At 37.3% G+C, this 20,652-nt stretch overlaps 1 protein-coding gene across 1 annotated transcript in view; it reads left to right on the forward strand.

Annotated features, from left to right (window-relative positions):
- Nucleotides 1-461: 461 nt before the first annotated feature.
- Nucleotides 462-20,652, forward strand: part of LOC136787897 (dystrophin-like) — a 100,084-nt gene continuing 79,893 nt past the window's right edge. The window contains exons 1-2 of the mRNA XM_066985305.1: nucleotides 462-575; nucleotides 12,048-12,166. Coding sequence (XP_066841406.1) covers nucleotides 502-575; nucleotides 12,048-12,166 — 193 coding nt within the window. The 5' untranslated portion in view covers nucleotides 462-501. The remainder of the gene's footprint in view (nucleotides 576-12,047; nucleotides 12,167-20,652) is intronic.

The raw sequence follows: 20,652 nt of genomic DNA on the forward strand, positions 1-20,652 counted from the left end.
GCCCCAAAAGCTGCTGCTTGTGACACAAAGGGGGGGGGCACGGGGACACCCCCTTAAAAAAAAAACAAACTTTTTTGGGGGAAATCGCCCAAAACCTGCACTTTGTTACCCACGTTTGAGACCCCCCACCCCCACTGAAACCCCCCAAATTTGGGGAAATCCCCCCAAAAGTCCCAAAATCTGGGGAAATTCCCCCAAAACCGCTGCTTGCGACCCCGTTTTGGGGCCCCCTCCTCAAAGAAAACACTAAGTTTGGGGAAATTTCCTCAAAAATCCTCAAATTTGGGGATTTTCCCCCGAAACCCGCTGCTTGTGACCCCAATTAGGGACCCCCCCGAAAAAAAAAACCAAATTTGGGAAATTTCCCCCAAAACCGCTGCTTGTGGTGTGCCTGTAGGATTCCCCCCCCCAGACCCCAAATTTTGGGTGAAAATCCCCCAAAATCCCTCCCCGTGAGGTCACTTTTAGGACCCCCCCCCAAAAGATTTATGACATTGGAAAATGTTGATAACATTTGGATATAACAGTAGCTGGTCTGATGGATTGGCTTTCAATGCACTCCTTCACAGTCACAGGTAGGAAAACTAACTTTTCATTGTTTCAGCTAGCTTGTAACAGATAACTTTACAGGGCTTGGGGATGGTGTATCTATTATGTGGTTTTAGCTATTTACTGAGTGGGGCTCTCAGCATTCTTTTAAATGCCTGCCTGTTTGCTTTGATGTCGGGGCTGTATTTCGTGTCAGACTGAAACCTCTTGCAGAGGAAGAGGATCTGTTTTCCCCCAGCACAACTGAGGATGCTCAGTTCAGATTATTTTCTGGAATTTTAGTGTATAAGCAAGAAGAGAGTTTGAAAGAGAAGTGCAGACTTGGAAACTTTTCAGACAAGCAAGCAATAGATCCAAAATTAACCCTTTAAAAGTAGTCCTACAGGGAAAAGATTTTCCTGTAGGCACTTGGAGGGTTACAATGTAGTGCTTGCTGAAAGCGTCAGAGAGTTGCTGGACTGAAATTATGGATTTGCCTTGAAGGTACACAGCTGGAGAAGTTAGCCTTTGTTTTCAAAACCTTTATGTTGTTTCCCAAGCTGTTTTGAGTATTCTCCCTTTCTCAGAAGTTGACTAGTTTTGGTCTATGCTATATGAAACTCTATCATCAGAGATTCAAAGTCCTCTAGTGGTTCTGTGTACTTGGATTAAGGAAAAGGTTTTGCCATTTTTTCTTAAAGGCCTACCTGGTGTGGTTATGGCACTACTTGTTGCAAAGCAACATTTATTTTCTAATGTGGTAAGCCTCCTGATCTGTCTTTTCATACTTCTATATTTCTCACTTAAAGAGCACTGTCCTGCAAGTCGGCTGAGTGCTCCAAATTATCGGTGAGAGCTGAGTTTTTGAGTGAGTAGATGGGCATGTTCTATTTAGTGATAGATAAATGGAATTTAAAAGAAATTATTACAATTCAAGCTTTCTTTTTAATTATTTTTAGTTACTAAAATTTTAAAATAAAATTTGTCAAAAATACTTACAAAAATACTTACAAAAGCACAATCTAAGACAATCTCTTGTGGTATTTAGGGCAGTTCTGGTATGGTAGTTTGCATCTTTCTGAGGTAGTTCTCATGTGCCTCTCTGGTATGGAAGTTATAACACGCCTCTTGTGACAGGAGTATTAGGGCAGTTCTTCTGCCTCATGTACCTCTAGTGGCAAAAGTATTAGGGCAGTTAGTTCGGCATGCTGACCCACTGGAAAAGTTACTATCTAGGAATTTTGTTTGGTTTTGTGAGCTATCTTTGTGTTAGATCAGCTTAATTGTTACAATGCAGTCCCATGATCCAGTGCAAGAAAAGTAGTGAAAGGACATATATAAGCCTTGGTAAGCATGGGGAATGAAAACGGAAGAGAGGGAGAGAGAGGGATAGCACCCTTACCAGTGGAGTCCACGGTCCTACCCTGTTAGATGTAATGTTAAACTGTCTTGAGTCTATGCTGGAGTAATGCGCGTGGAGAACTTCATCTTTAACTGGACTCATCAGCAACTGGGAAGTATGTATTTTTTCTTCAGTTTTCTACCTCTACACAGCTGTATTACTTTTGTAATGGCGATTGTTGTTGGGGATGATTTGCTAAGGAGAATCAACCACTTAACTGTATAAGAAAAAGCTCATTAACAGGCAAATAAGATACATGCAGATAATAATTACAAGATGATGATGTGTTCAGACATACTCACTTCACTCTAGTAAATACATGACAACCACTACATTTGGTTACCACTGAGCTGGGAACTCAAAATGGTGATGTTGTATGGACGGTAATGTTCTTCATTTGTCATATCAAAATATTGGTTTAGGGTTTGTCTATTAATAACTCATTTGTAGAGTTAATCACTAGCTACATCCTTCTAAGGCTAATTAATTTTGGAACAGGCATGCATATCCTTTCTTTTTGATCATACTTACATCTTACAGTATTTATGTTAGATGAAAGCTCATAAGAATGTAAATTTATTATTATTTGGGGGAAGTAATTAATGCAGTTCAACACAATCTTTCCCTGGATCTTCCAGGAAATGGAGTGCTGTTTTTGTTATACTGTGAGCCCTGAGAAAGTGAAGACTGAATGGTTGCCCAAGGTTAGAGTATGTCTCATAAGTGTATCTCTGGGTTTTCTTCCCAGATCACTATTCCTCTAAATTACTCTGTAGCAGTTACAGAGAGCTTTTAATGTGTTAATAATATGATCATAACAAACTGTCATTCATTTAATGTATATATTACAGTTTGCAAAACTATGATGTTTTAGAATTTTTTATGACATTTTGATTTTTCTTTCTATATAAAAGTTTGTTAAACACTATCAAGTACTAAATGTAATTTGAGGGAAGGGGTTGAATTTCTTTTGTTGTTTAATGGCCTGAATTCTTTTTTTTTTTTGCTTTACCACAAAAACTGTGGAATAATAATTTCAAATTAAAGCACTAAATGCCCTTGAGTGGAGAGGCTTTTATATGTCGTAGGTAACTTGCACTGCAAAATGAACAATCAAGAAATGGCATCTAGCACAGAAGTCCCTACAAGGACATCTGTAAATAACAGGACAGTATCAGCCTGTTTCAGGCAACAAAACAACGTGCACCAGAAAATTTCATACATTTTGATTATGTGTCCAGCTAACTAGTTCTTGAAGAGTTATCATTTGGAGGATAGCAGGCATGTCTTGTTTCAGGATATTGCTAAGGGCACAAAGGAACTAAAAAGTAGCTTCTAGTAGTGTAAGTGTAGAATACACTATTTTGAGAGGTCACTTACCATCTAATCTCTTGGTCCTGTCCAGCAAAGTGGTGATGTGCCCAAGTGCATGGTTGTTTCCTCCCAGTCTCCCTATTCTGGTATCCCTCAGAAGACTAGAAGGCACACTGGGGCTGCTATTCATCCATATCTTCTTCTGACATAACAGGATGCACTTAGGATGCATGCTTTGGGAAACAGTATTGTCAAATGGAGCCTTCATCTCACACTGTAGACACAGACTCTGTCACTAGCTTTCAATAACTACTTTTTTTCATTGCTCATTGGCTCAAATGTTTTTGGTTGGTTGGTTGGTTGGTTTTGTTTTCCCTGGGCACTCTCTAAACTTACTTTTTTGGTCATTTCCACTGATGACCATTTTCTCCTTTTAATTTGTTCTGTCTCTCATTTCATAGGTGGTTTCATTCTTAAGGACCTGAATATAAGAATGCAATTGTCCTGTAGAAATCAATGAATCCCTTTCAGTCTAAAGATCTGGCTCCATACTTGTAGATGATTACTTCCACAGAAGCTGTGTTAAAGTGTGGGAGCTATGGATAATTTCTGTGGGCATGAATACCTCTTCATCTCCTTGAAGCATTGTCTGCGCACAGCCTTACTACATGGGAAAATGCTATTTTTAACTGAAATACCAGGTTACTTAAGCCGCACAGGAATGCTGTGATACAGAAAAGACTGAATGATTCCTGCTAAATTTAGTGGTGTAGTGCTGCCTCTGTTGCATTAGGATACCTTTGGGAAAGAAAATTAGATAAATCTCAAGGGGAAAATATGCTAAAATTATATTGGATAACTAATCAGTATTGTATATTCAAAGGCTAAAATCAGTGGTACTCTTTGGCATTTTAACTACTTTGATAACTACTTTGGCAAATCAGTGTAGCCACTGAAGGCCAAAGTTGTAGCATGTCTGTTCACCTAGACATGATATCAGTCTTCTTGTTTCCTAGTCAAGGTATCCAGTCAGATAGTCAGATATCCAGATTGCATGCTCAAAAACACTGCCTAACATCATCTGGTGCCTGAAATCAATAATCAGAAATTCGATTTTGTCCAGCTCTATAAAAAGAGCTCTAGATATCTAAACAAAGTCTCTTATTTACAAGTAGTCCCTGGTTGTGGAAGGTAGGTGCCTGCATGCCTGCAACCTTGGTGTTGTCGAGACAAGTGTCTGGGTGTTTGTATGTCATACCTTCTCCAAGGTTGTCTTCTGCTCAGGGCAAAGCTCACCAGCTGTGAACAGAACACTCATTTCCTGCTTACTACAATTCATGCTCTTCATTCAGTTTTTCTATAACAAGATTTCAAAGCTTAAGTTCTTCTTCACTCATTTTGTGTTTGCTGTTATAAATCTTTCATAACATTCTGCATGGTAAGCCTGTCTTGAATGGAAGTGAAAAAGAATTACCCCAGTAAAGTTTTGTCCCCTTCCTAGTAGTTTGTGCAATCATCTAGGAAACAGCAAGCGTACATTCAAATTCCTGAGATAAGTCTCCAAGACTCCAGGATGCACCACTTGTGTTCTCCTGGGCTTTAATCACTAAGTTATTCTGCAAAAGTCTCAGAGGAAGACCTAATGTTCTCTGAAGCCCTGAGTCAGTCATTTTTCAGAAGAACCTCTGTGCTTAGTGCGTCCTTTATATTGATTTTCAATGACTTTGCACTTCATGCTCAGTATGCGGGATCGCTGAATTGGCCTTCAAGATTCAAGATGCAATCAATAAAATAGGTACACTAAGACATTTGGAGTGTTCAGGAGCACCTACCTCTATCCTATAAGAATAAAAAGCCTTCTATAAGAAACCCTGCCACTTACTTTAGTCACTTAAATGCAGGCACCTACTTCGGTGTCAGAGTGTCTTGGCTTCATGCCTAAAGTAGAGAGTTTAAATGCAAACCCAGCAAAAGGTGATCAGCACCAGGCTACATGAAACATAGTGTCTCACACATCCTATGCTTTATTAATATTTTGTGTTTTACTTACATAGTATGAAAATCTATTGCAACACAAAACATTTTTATTTAATCTCCTCCATTTTCCGTCTTTGTCGTTTCTGCAGTTCTCCCATTTTACTCTTTTCTCTTCATTTTTTTTTCCCCAGATGTTTTCTTAGTTTCCCTGTGTTCCTCTCAGTTTATTCCTCTGTATTTCATTCATTCACTTTTTCCTATTGCCTTTTTTCCCCCTTCATTATTGTACTTTTTCACATTACCTATCTCTCCGGGCAACTTTTGTATTGGAATGGCATCTTGAAGAAAAACAAGGTTCACTCCAACTGTCAGTTGTCTTTATGGTTACTTAGGACATAATCTAATTCATATATAAAATCCATTTGTGAAAAAAAAAATAGTATTTACTGCAAATAATAGATTTTGCTTTTGACACTGAAGTCTTTGAGGTTTAGCCTTGACTTTAGGTGTTTCTTGTTTAGCCAGAAGTAAGCCATAAGCCTTCCATGTTGACTCTTTGGCTGTAATTTGCCTGCACAGTCTTCATCACATTTAGATGCTGTTAATAGTCAGAAAAAAGGCTAGCTGTAATTTGGAAGTCTTGTATGTTAATGATCTCATGGTGGACCTGGTACCATGTGTCTGGAGTGTGCATTTTATGCCGACATTAGCATTACTCCTAAATTGACAGTTACAAACAAATGTTTTTCAAACTCAACTTTTTGCAATTCACAACAGATAATTGCAAATATTTTTCAGGAAATACATTTAAACTGTAAAATAAGTAACCGTATAAACTAGATTATGTTTACAGTATTTTTGTATCTTTGATTTATCCTTCAACAGCTTCCATGTTCAGCCTCAATTTACAGCCTCTGCTATATTTTTGTTGCACCATCTTCATCTGTGGACTGCTCCTTCTGAGTGGTGTGGGGAAAGGAGGAGTATCAGAAGGAAAGCAATTGAGCAGATAAAAATGGGAGATAGATTTACATATCTTATTGGTTTTGACATTAACACTCTCGAGGTATTACTAACAATATGTTTCCTGTGTCCATCTAGTCTTTGAAAAGAAAAAAAAAAAAGCTACCACAGCCTCTCTTACATTATGTTTGTATGCTTCTAAGATTCACTTGAGATGCTAAATAGTATTTATCTGTTTCAACATAAAGTGTTCAGGGTGAGTGAGTGCGTGAAACATTTGAGAGCAGACACTTCAATATGGAAAACATCTTTATATTCACCATAGTTGGAGTCAAGGAACAGTCACATTGGAAAGCTGTTATACCTTGGTATGTCTTCTTTTTCTGCCACTGCTACATATTAGGTATCTGCCCTCCAAAAACATCCTAGATAGTGCTAAGTCATCTTTATTCATGATTCAGATGCAAAAAGCTCAAGAATGGAGGAAACAAAACAAAACAAACACTTTAAGGCAGCCGTTTGAATTCCCATAACAAAGTGTGCACAAGCACAAAGTCTCCAACTCAGAAATACCTTAAAATCCTGAGATATGGAAGGATTAAATGCTACTAATCTGGAGGGGATACCAGTTTTGCATGAACCACTGATGTAATCTAGTATGCTTCCATTTACTTTGATGATTGATAATAACAAAATAATTGCATGTCTTAATAAAACAATTCCTATCCCTACCCGGTAATTGGTGATATTTTCATTTCTCTTATCTAATGTTTTCAGTGAGGAGTAGTTGGCTTTTTTTTTTTGTCTTTTTTTTAAAGACCTTCAGAGAGTAGTGGAATTTGTATCTGAATGGATATTCTCAGTGCCTTCTTGAAGGGATTAAAAGTAAGTAAGAGACGAGCATGAAGAACTAAGTACATATAAACACACTGAGAGCAATATTCTCAGTAGAAAGCTTTCTCTCTCATAGTCTTTTACCCCCCCACCCCCACCCCCCTTCTCTTGTTTATGGCTGACATTTTATTCTGATCAGATATTTCTAATGCCCTTTCTCTGGTCATTTTTCAAGAGGTTACTTGGAGTGAATATTCCCATTTATATAATCACCTTGTCTTTTTGGACATTTACACTCTATAGCAATTGCTTTTAATATCAAGTTTGAGAAGCAGTGGGGCACAGATTGCTTGACAAAGCTACAGTGGTATATCATTGAGTCCAAGGTGCGAATTTTCAGAATATAAACTTAGGATATGGTTCCATGAGTGGAATGTTCTGAACTTTATTGACTAAACAAGGCAGCAGCTGCTAAGTAGCACCAGGAATATAAGCAAAACAAAATGTTTTGGTAAGGAGAAGTCAGTTCTACTACGGTTGACACTGTCCCTATTTCAGGCTCTAGATCACAGGAGCTTTACCCATTTACTTCTTGTAATATTTTTTCCTCCAGATTGGTATCAGAGATCTTTGCCTCTCTCCTCTAAGTTACTTAAAGCTTTTTTTTTTTTTAAAAAACTTTTTTTTTCTTTCGTCTTTCTTACACTTTAATCAGGATTTTGAAGTAGGAGTAAGTGACATTCATTAGCTTCCTCCTTGCTTCTTTAAAATGCTTGAACTTAGGCCAGGTGACTGCCTTAGAAATCAGTGCTTCACCACAGCTGTTTCTGCTTCAGGATGACAGACTGAGGAGGAGAGAAGGAAAATGGAATTAAAAAGAACTGATAGAAGAAGCAAAAGCTTGTTTTCAGTACAGTGAGGGAAATGTGGATGTAAAAGTAATGGTGTGAAAAGGTATGAAAATACTTTTCTTTTAACAAATCACTAGGTTACCTGCTACTGGATCCTGTTTTATTACTGGAGATATCTGTGAGGTTTTCTTGTGTATATGAAGTAAGAACAACAAAAAAACAATTCTTAAAACGGAGGCAGTAGCTTTTATGATCTGAATGTAGTTCCTTTCTGCATACACTTCTTTGTGAATTAGATCTCTAAGTTGCTTTTTTGTTAAATGACTTTATCGTAGCCCAATTGTAATAGCATTATAACCTTTGTTAGACGTAAAGAAAGCCTAAGAAAATAGCCTATTAAACATACATGACATTTCTTTGTAATTATATTTTAGTTAAAGTCATGTAAGTTACAAAGTCTACTGATTTAAAGACATGATACTGAAAAAACGCTAAACAAATGAAAACGCAGTTATTGTACGAGCCTGCGATGTAAAAGTATCTTCAAAACGTTTCACTTCCTTTCTTTGAAATTCTTCCTTTTATAAAATCTTACTGATTTTATAAATTCTACCATAATCTTATTGGTTTTGTTGTTGTTTTTCTGTAGGGGCCTGTGATTTAGCAAACCTTATTCTTTATCTAGAGATAGAAATATGTGTCACAAATTTAAGTGGGTACTGTTACTAGATAACTTAAAGTGTTTTGTGTGTGAAATACATCTGTTTAGCTTCAGTCTGCATTATTTTTCTTACATTTCTTGAATCCCCATCTTTGCAAAATTCGTCACCTCTTCAAGATTCACAGCCATCTGCATCTTAGGTGAATTAACTTCAGGTTAATGTGGGGAAAAAAAAAAAGAATGAATAAACGTGTCTATACTAAGTAAAGAAATTGACCCCTAAATATACTGAGTATTTTTTTCTTCACTGCTTGTATATATACATATTTTTTTGGTCATAATTTCTATATCTGTACTCGTGAAAACTTAGCTTTCTATTTTTTGACAAAGATTTAGGAAGCGGTCTCTGAGGAGTAATTAGAGCAAGCTTTGAAGATGCTTCTTAAAATTCTGTTTTACTACTAGGGGCTGCAACTACAAACAGAGCTGTGTTGCAATGGCTCTAGAAAGGCTTAGTGCAGCCTTTCAGTACATAAAAGGGGCTTATAAGAAAGATGGAGAAGGACTTTTCACTAGGGTCTGTAGTGATAAGGTAACAGCTTGTAAACTAAAGGGTAGTTTTAGATTGGGTATAAGGAAGAAATTTTTGATGATGAGAGTGGTGAGGCACTGGAACAGGTCACCCAGAGAAGCTGTGGATGCTGTATCCCTGGAGGTGTTCAAGACCAGGTTGGATGGGGCTTTGGGCAAACTGATCTAGTGGGAAGTGTCGTTCCACACACCCCAAGGCAGGGAGGTTGGAACTAGATGATCTTTAAGATCCCTTTCAACCTAAAACATTCTGTGATTAATATATGTATATGTATATGCATATATAATTCCTGTTGTAACTTTTTAAATCATTTCAATGTATGCTGTCCATAGTCTTGTCACAAGCAAGGCTGGTGCTGTTTTAGCTGATCAGCTGGTGGCTAGCAGGAGTTGAACATGTTATAGTTCTTCCTAACTTATATTTTAAACATTCATATGCCTGTATGTTTTTGGGGAGAACAGTGAATGCTTGCTAGGTATGTCAGCTTTGATTTACTCCCTGTCAGACATGAACCAAGCTGCAGATGTAAGAACAGATTTGCTTTCCCTTTCTACAACCTGAACAATACAGAGAGAACAAGTGAAGTCTTAGAATCAGTATTCCATTTGATTTCTTTTCAATACTTTTTCACACCTGCTTGCTCCTATATATATATTTAAACTCTTTTGGAAGCCATTAATAGCTATTGAAATTCAGTTTCAATGTTTTTTCATGGATTTTTAAGAACTGTTTGCCACAATTCGTAATCTTCTAGGCTGTAATATCTCCTGCAGTCATATTTGGCAGTATTGCCCTGCAAATGTACACATTGAAACATCTAGAGACTTTTTACCGAGAAGCTGACATTTCAAGCTGCTATTATAATGCTCACGTTCTAGTGATGGGACTACTGAAGTGTGTATAGTGAGGTATTCTTTTAACAAAGGGAATATCTGCTGAATTAAATCCCTGTTGGAATAGGGAGAGCATTTTCACTTATATTATTGTTATTATTTTTAATTAAGTTGATGCTCTGAGATCTGAGTTGCTGTAGATGGTTATATACATCTGAGTTGATGTGGAATGTTTGCCATCTTCTTTATATTTTATGTTTACTATATTAAGAAAGTTCATAAGACACCTGCCAATGGTTTATTGAAGAGCTTTTGCTACTCTTATAGTTATGTCTCAATTCAAATTTTTGCTATTTGTAGTAAAAGAGAGATGCTGAGGAGGATGAAATTGAAGAGAAAGCCTTAATGCTGTGTCAGTGCTGTTCAGCAATAGCCAAAAACTGAGTGTGTTCTCAACATGATTTTAACCACAAATCCAAAACACAGCATAATATGAGCTTCTGTGTAGAATATTAACCCCATCCCAGGCAGATCCAGTACCAACAGGATGCAAGAAATTGTGTAGACATAAGCTGTGCTTTGAAAAGGCCTGTATTTTAGTATACAAATCAGTCTGATCTCACAGACTTACTACAACCATGACTAGATAACAACCTCTTAAGATTCCTTGTCCACCACCCTCCTGTCTCCAGACAAACTTAATATTTTAAAGTCTTTCTGCATGTGGGAAGGATAAATTAATAGCGATACTTCTATTCTTAATTAATGTTTATAAACTTCTGCATAGAGAAGCAAAATAGTTCATAACAACTTCGTTGTTACTCTTTAAGTCACTCTCCTCTCAGAAGAAATTGGACAGCAAGGGTACGTAACTGGGAAATTACTAATGCATATATAACATTTTTCCTTTGCTCTCTTGAAGTTATTACAGTATGATGTAGTGAACATTTTAGCCATATATTATAACTATGGGAGACACTGTTTAAAATGAACTCTTAAAATTAATAAAAATGTAAGTAAATCTGTCAGAGCTAATTGCAGCATTGCAAATTGTTTAGATCATGCTTGATATATTTGTAGATAAAATTACATGTGTAAATGATTTCTGTTTTAGAACAGTGTCAAAATCACAAATAGTATAGTTGTTTTTCTTCATATTATATGCACATCAGTTATTGAACACCTGATTAAACTTGTTTTTCCCGAATGCCTGATAAAAAAATTCTGATCTCCTAATGGATGACTCTTAGATGAAATGCCAAAGATCATAGTGTATTAACATTATTTATATTGCAAATAGTGCAACTGGTAATACAAGGGATCAGATTATGTATCTGAGCTGTAATTTAATTTTGTTTATTCTGTCCTTTCCTGTAAGCACATTTAATTTGTGCTGTGGGGCTTTTGCTTATATCAGCTGAAACCCACAATTGGAGTACAGTTTTGTACTCATCTGAAAAGTGTGTGTTTTTCTAAAGGTTTTGATATGAAAAGTGTCCTGTGCAGTTATGCTGCATATGTTCCCACATCGTGAGATGTTGAACCTGTTGGTCCATTTCAATCAGGTATAGTAGAGACCTGTTAATGTCAGCAGCAATAACATTCTTAAACCTGTAGTGAAAAACTGGTAGCTGGAGAGAGGAGGAAGGCTGCAAAATAAATACAGCAATTACCTATCCTGCTTGGCTTGCCATGAGCTAATTTTAGTGTGCACAGCCACAGCACGTGATTCTTCTCACCTGTGCGCTGTTTGGGACTGAAAGAGAGTGAGCAAGCCTGTGACAGGTATTAGGGGAGTGACAGGACCAGAGTGCAGTGGGTGGAAACAACTGGTTTTGGTGGAGTTAGGTTATAGGCCAGTGGGATTTAGTTGGGGATAAGAAATGTGGTTAATGTGGTGGTGATGGATATGGATGGGTATAAGTTAAAAACCCATTAGAAACCAAGCTTTGTTAGTTCTAGCACTGACTGAACGAGTTCTTTCATTAAGAAAACAAAAAAGTAGTAGCTGATACTGATGGATAGCAGTAGAATTATATAATCTAACACCAAAAAAGAAGCAACTGATTGTTCCTCTTGTTTTCTTCTTTAGACCCGACTTGTTTGATTGGAATGCTGTTGCTTCTCAGCAGTCACCTGTGCAACGATTAGACCATGCATTTAACATAGCCAGGCAACACCTGGGCATAGAGAAACTCCTTGATCCTGAAGGTTAGTACAAATTACATTCTTTTCTCTAGGTTGAAAATCAGTTTTTCCATTCACTTGGTTGTAGCTGAACTTCTTTGCACAAAAGTTTAATGTTTTGCAAGATAATTCATAAACTGAAGACAAATCCTTTGTTTATACTTTGATGTTAATTTTGCTCCCTACTGAAATAGCATAAACACTCCCTGTATGCTTGAAAGCAATCTTTTTCATGCTGAAGTTTGGGTCCAGAGTTTTAAGGTATACACACCGGTATCAAGGTGTCTTGAAAATAAGCTGATTTCTGTTTAAAGAATTACAGCATGCAGCTCATATCTTTTGGAGAAATCATAATTTCAAATCAGCTTTCAATATATGTATCCAAAATGTAGATTCAAACTGTAGCTAATTGTATCTTAAAATACAGCTATTTTATGTTAATTCATTTTAGCACTTGATTGTAGATGTAACTTTTTGCTTGAATATCATCATTATGCTAGACTTGCAGTATTTTTCACCACTGATCCTAATGAGACTGTTTAACTCAATAAACAATGACTTAGGAAAATCCTCTCTTTCTTCTGTGCTTCCTTATACAGTCATGTTTGAAAGAAGCCTCCATTTTTCACGTGATCTTGTTTATTTCTATTCTATGTCCTTTTTTTTTTTATTGCTGAGACACTAAATAATTACCCTCAGCGAACATTTCTAAAACATTCTTTAATATACGGCAATGTTGAACAGCCATTGTATTTCCTTTTTTTTAATGCTCTTATATATATGTATATATACCCCATCTTTTTCCACACTGTGATCCATATGCTGCATTTTCATGCAATTTCCCACAATTTGTCTATTAAGCCTCTAGCAAATGCAATTTTTAATGTTTGTGGCATTAGTTATCAGTGGCTCACCTCATAGTGAATTTCTGATGGAATGAAACAGAAGTTTCTGATGTTAAAATCAGCCTAAAACCTAGCATTGAGTCTTTTGATGTTTAAACACAATAGAGTTTGCGTCTAATTGACCTAATAACCTTGCATACTTTATGCAGGAGAAATACAGGAAAAAGATTGTCTGCTTATGCAGGGAAAACAAAACAAACAACACAACCTTGTTAGAGGGGATTAATTTAAGACAATGGTATTTTGCACTATGTAGAATTCAGAGGAGCATCTGAAGTAGCGCTCACAATTGGAGCAGCTAGTAAGGCTTGCAAGTCAGTAATGAGAAGGACTTGCCACCACATCAGTGAAGACTTTGTGGGCACCTCCTGAGTGTCTGTCTTGTGTGCAGCCAAATAGCTCCTCTTACGAGATGCAGCTTGTAAGCTCTGGGTGAGATTGGAATGGAAAGCGTGGTTGCACAACAGAACAGATATAACTACAGTAACGGGTTGAACTTTAATCTTAAAATAGTTTAGTGAATGAGTTATTTTCTGGATGCAAAAGTCACTTTTGATTAGACATTTTATTCTGCTTTTGGCAAAGATAGTTGCAGTTGTTTAGCCAACAGCTGAAAAACTCTTAAACATTGGTGGTTTTCCAAATGTCTGCTGTAATTATTTGCTATTCAGTGCTGTAAGTTGTGGTGCTTGCCACCTATGTTTTTAGTTCTCTCCAAATACTAATAAAAATAAATTATTAATAATAATAAAGAACAACCTGCAAGCTTTTGAAAAAGAACAGTCAATTCTGTACCTATTTGAAGACACATTAAGAATTTGTGCAACTGTAACAATTTCATTCAGCAATACATTAAGGTTGCCTATCTAAAAATCAAATTTCTTTCTAGGCTGAAAGACTGAATTAGTGGTGTATCAGGAAGTGGAGAATCTTGTTTGCAGGTTCCAGCATACTGTTTCTGCAACTTTGCTTTGCATATATATCACCTCTCCTAATTAGATAATCAAATATCTCTTAACAGCGTATTGTGTGACAACACTGTGTTCTCTGTTAGCTGAATAAAAACTGCAGAGCAGTTTTATCTTTGTTTTATTCCTTATATATTTATTAACTTTAATAGTTTATTTTCTGGATACAAAAATCACTATTGATTAGACGTTTTATTCTGTTTTTGTTAAGGATATGTGCAGTTGTTTAGCCAACTGCTGAAAAACTTTTTAATGTTGGTGGTGGTTTAAGAAAGTTCAACCACTGTAAGTAAGAACAGAAAGGGAACATACAGTCAATGCCTCTATCTTAGGATAGAGGCAAACAAACTTATCTGCTAGAATAAGATATGTGGTTAGGAGCTTTTTTCCAGCCTTTTTCCTTTCCTGTTCAGACAGAATTGATGAGAATGCTAGCCCCATTGCAGAGCAAAAAATTTGAAGATACTTTAACTGTCAGTGTCGGTGGGTTGTTGTTTTTCTTCTGATGTATAAATGGCATGTAGAAAAGCATAGCAGACAGGTTTTCTTCCCCTTCAGTCATGAAAAAGCTGTGGAAAAGTCAACTCTTTCTTCTTGACTGAATCTTTTCAGTGAATGAAATATAAGCAAGCTTATGTGCATGTCTGGTGTTTACCTGTAGTGAGGAAAGAAAAAAAAAAAGGGGGAGGGGGAAGGGTGGGGAAAACTACTGGTTGGTAGAAAGTGTTGTTTAGAAAAGTGTTAATGAACGCTTAGATTCTAGGGGTCAGGATTTGAAAGGAGTAATGTTTTTGCAAATTGAACTTCCTAGGCAAAGTATATCTACATAACTCACAGTGACCTATTGTTGTAGGACATTTATGATTATGTAGCTAAGAAGTTTAAAATCTTGGTAGTGCTTTCTGTGACCCCTCCAAAGGAAAGTTTTTTGTTTGTTTGTTTTTCCTTTTGGTTGCTCAAAGTATGTGTTTGTGAGCATTCAGTCATATCTTATTCATCTCAAAATACCATGCAACAAATATTGCCAAAATCAGGCCATTTTAGAATAGTGATTTCTGATCAGGTTTGAATGACAAAGCTGGAAGGCTGAAAAATTATACGGTAGTAATATGTATTTTAAAGCAGCAACAACAAAATTACTCTTGATACAACTAAGGAAAATTACTTTTTTCACACATTTGTGGTGAGTGTTGTGAGATTCAGAATGTAAGTTAGTTGTTGACTTTTCAGAAGATTGTTTGATCTTTTTCAATGCAAATGAGAGATTTGTTAATCTCAGACCTTCCTTAAAGTGTTTATCTAGATACAATTATAAGTTTCTTTGAAAATTTTTGTTTTACAGATAAGTGGAAAAGCAAAATCTTCAGCTCCCTGTTTCTCAACACATTATTTTGAATTATTGTTATATGTGGGAAATACGGGTGATGGAGATATTTGCTGTCTTTGTTGGTATGAGTTAACTTTAGCTAATTGTAGCAAAAGACTTGAAATATCTTAGGAGAATGAACCAAATAACGATAACATCAATAATTATAACTCATACATATGGAATTTTCAACAGCTTTGATCAAGCTGTTAAGAATAATCTATTTTTTTATGCCTAACTACCAGTACCTGGAGTTACAACTTCTAGCAGTTAACTGGTTGTGTATGATTGTCTTCTCTGTACTGCAATTTTGGAGGAACATGGTTCTGTTTTTCATGTATAAACCTCAGAAAATACCCTAAAGGCTGTCTGTCCAGTGTACCTCTTATCAAGTAACACTGTTACGTTGCAGTGCACCCGTTATCTGGGTGTGCTGGGTGGGTGTGGGGGGGATTCCCTATAGGAGAACAGAGTCTCCAGTCTTTGAGGTTAACAAAAAAGCTTAATATTCCAAGTTCTGTGCTTTCGTGTGTTTTGGAGTTTGCATAGGCTTGCGGAAGGCATTTTCAAATGTCATAGGAATGAGGAAAGACTTGAATATAATTGTTTCATCTGTTCACATCAAATATTTTTTTAAGCCTGTGTTACCAGAAAGGGTAAGTGCAACTACTTTGACATATAATTTAATATATGTTTGTCTCTTTCCAAAATTTTAGATATGAAGTAGAGAATAGGTCTGGTGTTAGCTCTGTCAGAGGGGAGCTCTTCTTTCTCATAAGCATCTTTTTAAATACCCTAAGTACAAATTAGAACAAATAAACAGTAACAATTTGTGTTATGGTCAACATCATGTAGTAATTACACGTTATTGGCTGTATACTGAATTTTTACCTGTGAACTTCGATAGTTGTTCCTTCTGGTACATACATTGGGTTTATGTGTCAAGGTTTCGGTAGCGGGGGGCTGCAGGGGTGGTCTCTGTGAAAAGAGCACAGCAACTGCCCCATGACAGACCAGAGCCAGCTCCAAAGGGGAGCCACCGCTGGCCAGAGCCAAGCCAGGGAGTGACGCTGGTTGGGCCTCTGGGAGTGCAGATTTAAGGAATGGAAAAAACACTGTGCAACAGCAGCTGGGAGAGAGGGGTGAGAACATGTGAGAGAAGCAGCCCTGCAGCCCCCTAGGTGAGTGCAGCAGGAGGGCAGGAGGTGCTCCAGGCAGGCAGCAGCAGTTCCCCTGCGGCCTGTGCAGGGAGAGGCCCCCGGTGGAGCAGGCTGTCCCCCTGCAGCCCATGGGTCCCACACGGAGCAGATCTCCACGCTGCAGCCCGTGGAGGAGCCCACGTGGAGCAGGTGGATGTGGCCTGGAGGAGGCTGCGGCCCATGGAGAGCCCCCGCAGGAGCAGGCCCCGGGCCGGAGCTGCAGCCCGTGGAGAGGAGCCCACGCAGGAGCAGGGGGGCTGGGGGGAGCTGCCGCCCGCCCGTGGGGGACCCGTGCTGGAGCAGTTTGCTCCTGGGGGATGGATGGACCCCGTGCTACGGAGCCGTGTGGGAGCAGTTCTTGAAGGGCTGCCCACAGGCAGCAGCTCTAGCAGGCTCAGTTCGGGAAGGACGGCATCCCGTGGGAGGGACCCCATGTGGAGCAGGGACAGAGAGTGACTGTGAAGGAGAAGAGGAGATGAAGCATTAGGGACTGACCGCAGCCCCCACTCCCCTGTTCCCCTGCTCTGCTCAGTGGGAGGAGGTTGGAGGGGGGGAAGTGTTTTTCGTTTGCTTTTAGTTTCTCTCTGCTCTAGCTTGTAAGTAATAGGCAATAAATTATATTAATCTCTCTATTTTGAGTCTATTTTGCCCATGAAATAATTGTTGAGTGATCTCCCTGTCCTTATCTCAACCTTTGAGCCCTTTCCATCATATTTTCTTCCCCTTTCCCTTTGAGGAGGGAGAGGGAGAGAGTGGTTGGGAGTGGAGCTCAGCTGCCCAGCTGGGTAAAACCAGTAAACACATCATGTAATCTCAATAGTCAAGCAAATTCCTGGAAAGTTAAGGCAAATATTCAGTTTAATATCCCATCAATTTTGCTATGAAATGTTTGCAATGGTTCTTTTGATACTGCGTGCTATAATATCTTCCAGTTTCTCTTCATTTTTCACGGTAATTAAATATTTGAACAATGGTGTAGTGATCTTCAAAGAGATGCCTGGCTTTGAGGCACAGACAGTATCATACTGTAGAGAAAATGAAAGTTTGATACTACAGTGTCAAACACCCTCTGCTAGACATGCAGTGCTGGAGAAATAAGTCTTTCTGGAACCTTGTGTTTGTTGTATGGTAGCAATTTTCTGTGACAAAACTTGTTAATCCTTGTGTAGCAAGGTGTGCTTTGGGATAAAACATGCATGACCTAGCATTAGAGGAATCTTTGAGGGACAATAGGGAGTGCTCCCTCTGACACTGAATCTGGGAATACATTGGAGCTGTGTCCTCTTTCCCCTTACAACAGCTGAGTAGTAGAAGTATGGTAGCAGTGGCAGAGCCACAGGAGATGAAGTGTCTGTGTGCTCCCTTCTAGCAATAAACAAGTGATTCTTTAATGAACTCGTGCCTGCTGTCATTTTTCTGAGTCTTGTGCTTGTTTGTGCTAGCCCAGTAATAAGTAGACTCTGAAGTTATATAATGGCATTTCTGCTGTTCTTTTTAGGTGAAGTAATTATCCAGTTTCTTATGCTTTACGGTATAGCCTGATAAAAACCTCATTTAATCTATCTTAGTCACATTTGCCATATTTTCCCTTAATTTGCACTGATGACATGAGTTTTTGGCACCATTATTAAGTGATAATGAGACTCAGACAGTTTTCCATTTGATAACTTTTTTGTTTGATCTTGGTTTTGCATATTTCTGTATCTCAACCATACCTGTAGCACAGAGAAGAGGAAGGAGAAAAAAATCCCATCAGCATTGTAGTTCATCAAGTCATTAACCCTGTCTGTACCCACTAGTTGTATACAGCAGTAATAGTGTTTTCTTGTTCATCTTGCTGACATGGCTAGTGTCAAGGGAATATGAGAAGATACTTGTTTTCTATCATGCCCTAAAATTTAGAAATGTTTTTGCTAGTATGCTGTCAGTGTATGTTTAAAAATAAAAGGGGAAAAAAATAAGAAGAAAGTCTATAGGATTCACAATAATAAAGATGTTAGTTGTTACAGGATGTTATTACTGGACTTTACCCATAAATATTTGGAGTGGTTTAGGTCAGGAGCTACCTGTTATCCTAATGCCACTGGCTTGTTACTAGAAGTAAACTTCCAGTTAATGAGCTCTCTTAGTGTCTGGTGTCCTGTTACACAGCTATTTAGAAAAATAAATGTAGATCGGCAGGGGTCTTCTCTCCTATTGCAAATCTAATGATTTATCACATTTCAGTGCTAATGGTTATGTTATTTTTAGATATTCAAAATAGAATGTAATATGGTCGATGACATTTCTGATGCATTCTATCCTTATCTGTAGTGACAGCAGATGGTTTTTGAGAAATCTCTTTGTTTGCTTGTCTGAATATTCAGTATTCTGCCAGTATTTGAACTACTCTGTAAGAGCTAGGTAATGGGGGTCAGACAAATTTGCATTAATAATGTCATCAGTTATGAATACCTAATTTGTGAGTAGCTTTTGCTTCTATTTCAAAAGTAGCAAAATGCAGTGTAAATAGATGTAATGGCTTTGATAGTTCATTTAAGTATATAATCCATGTTTTGTGAGTACTGTCACCTGGTCTGAGGTATTCTGCAGCTGTGCATTTTGACTGTTTCATTGTAATGTGTGAGTAGCGGATGTTTTTGACATCCGCTTTGGTAGACACTGGCTTCCAAAACTGTATTTTGTATCAAATGAGTCAGTGAGCAATTGTTACCTTTTTGTAGCTAACAAAAACAAAGAAAATGTACCTTTGTGGCTTTAAAACAAGAAAATGATAAAAATCCCTTGAAAAAGAATTAAAAAGTAATCATGTCTTCTCTCTGTGCTGTTTTTATTTGTCTTAAGATTCTCCTTTAAAAAAAAAATGCAAGAAAAAATTGCTAAATTTCTTCAACTCATTGGTTTTCTGGCATACAAATTTTTCTAATCTCTAAGCGTTCTTTCTACTGGAACTGTAGACAGTGGACTTGCATTAACATTGTTACAGCATTGAAGTACAACAAGTGGAAGCACAACCTTTTAACTACTGCTTTACCATTTTTCAGTACAAATTCCAGCTGGATATGTCATCGTTTCAGATGGGTATGTCAACATATACTTTGTCTTTGGTTCTTAGCACAGCTCTGAACAACAGCAGAAGGGACTATGGAAATACCTTCAAAAAGAATAATACACTATTGTCTGAGTAGAGAAACAGGTAGATTTTTATCTGAATGAATTTATAATACAGATTAGGTTTTTAAATTGATTGCTAGTTTTATCCATTTCAATACTGTAAGATTTTACTACTATCTTTGAGATAACTTCCGCCAAAATTAAACTGCAGTTCTTCTGTGTTAAGTTTAAAGTCTAGCTTTTTCTTCAGTCTCAAGCAAATAGAAATAGCAAAAAATAGTTACTTCATCTAAAAACATTTTCTCTTCCATATTTATGAATATATTTATTATTACCTCATCAACATGTAAGCAAATCAATTAACCAGACACTAAATGACAAACAGTAACTTTTACAGGTTTTAATGGTAATAAATGATTGGAAGGCTATTTCATTAAGAGATTCAAAGAAAAAGCAGATGCTTCCTCTTACAAGTGAGAAAACATAAAATGACTGGGATTTAATTTGGTGGGAATACATCCATTATAAAACAAATTACAAGATTTTTTCTGTCGCAGTGGATTTGGAGATTATAATATCACTTGAAATGCTGAATTTGAATTATAAAGAGCACTCTAGTAATTTTGCATTGCTGTTGTTTTTGTAGGTAGTTGTCAAGTCAATGATCACTGTGTTTCTGAAGTCTTATATTCTGAAATATTTACATTTGATCATCACTTAATTAACTAATTCAATAACAAAATATAATTTGATTTGTTAAATAATATATCAAATAAGAATGAAGATTTTAACAGAGTGTGCATCTGCTTGTACGTTTGACTACGTGAGGAAATCTGTGCTTCTTCTGAAGGGCCACAAACCTCTGTTGCCTTGTCATCGGTAATGTCAGATCCATATTTTAATGAAGCCCAGAGTACATGCTAATGGAAAATGCCTTGAAGCTGAAAATACAGTGCTG

Source organism: Anser cygnoides, chromosome 31, assembly GCF_040182565.1.
Source record: "Anser cygnoides isolate HZ-2024a breed goose chromosome 31, Taihu_goose_T2T_genome, whole genome shotgun sequence".
NCBI lineage: Eukaryota > Metazoa > Chordata > Aves > Anseriformes > Anatidae > Anser > Anser cygnoides.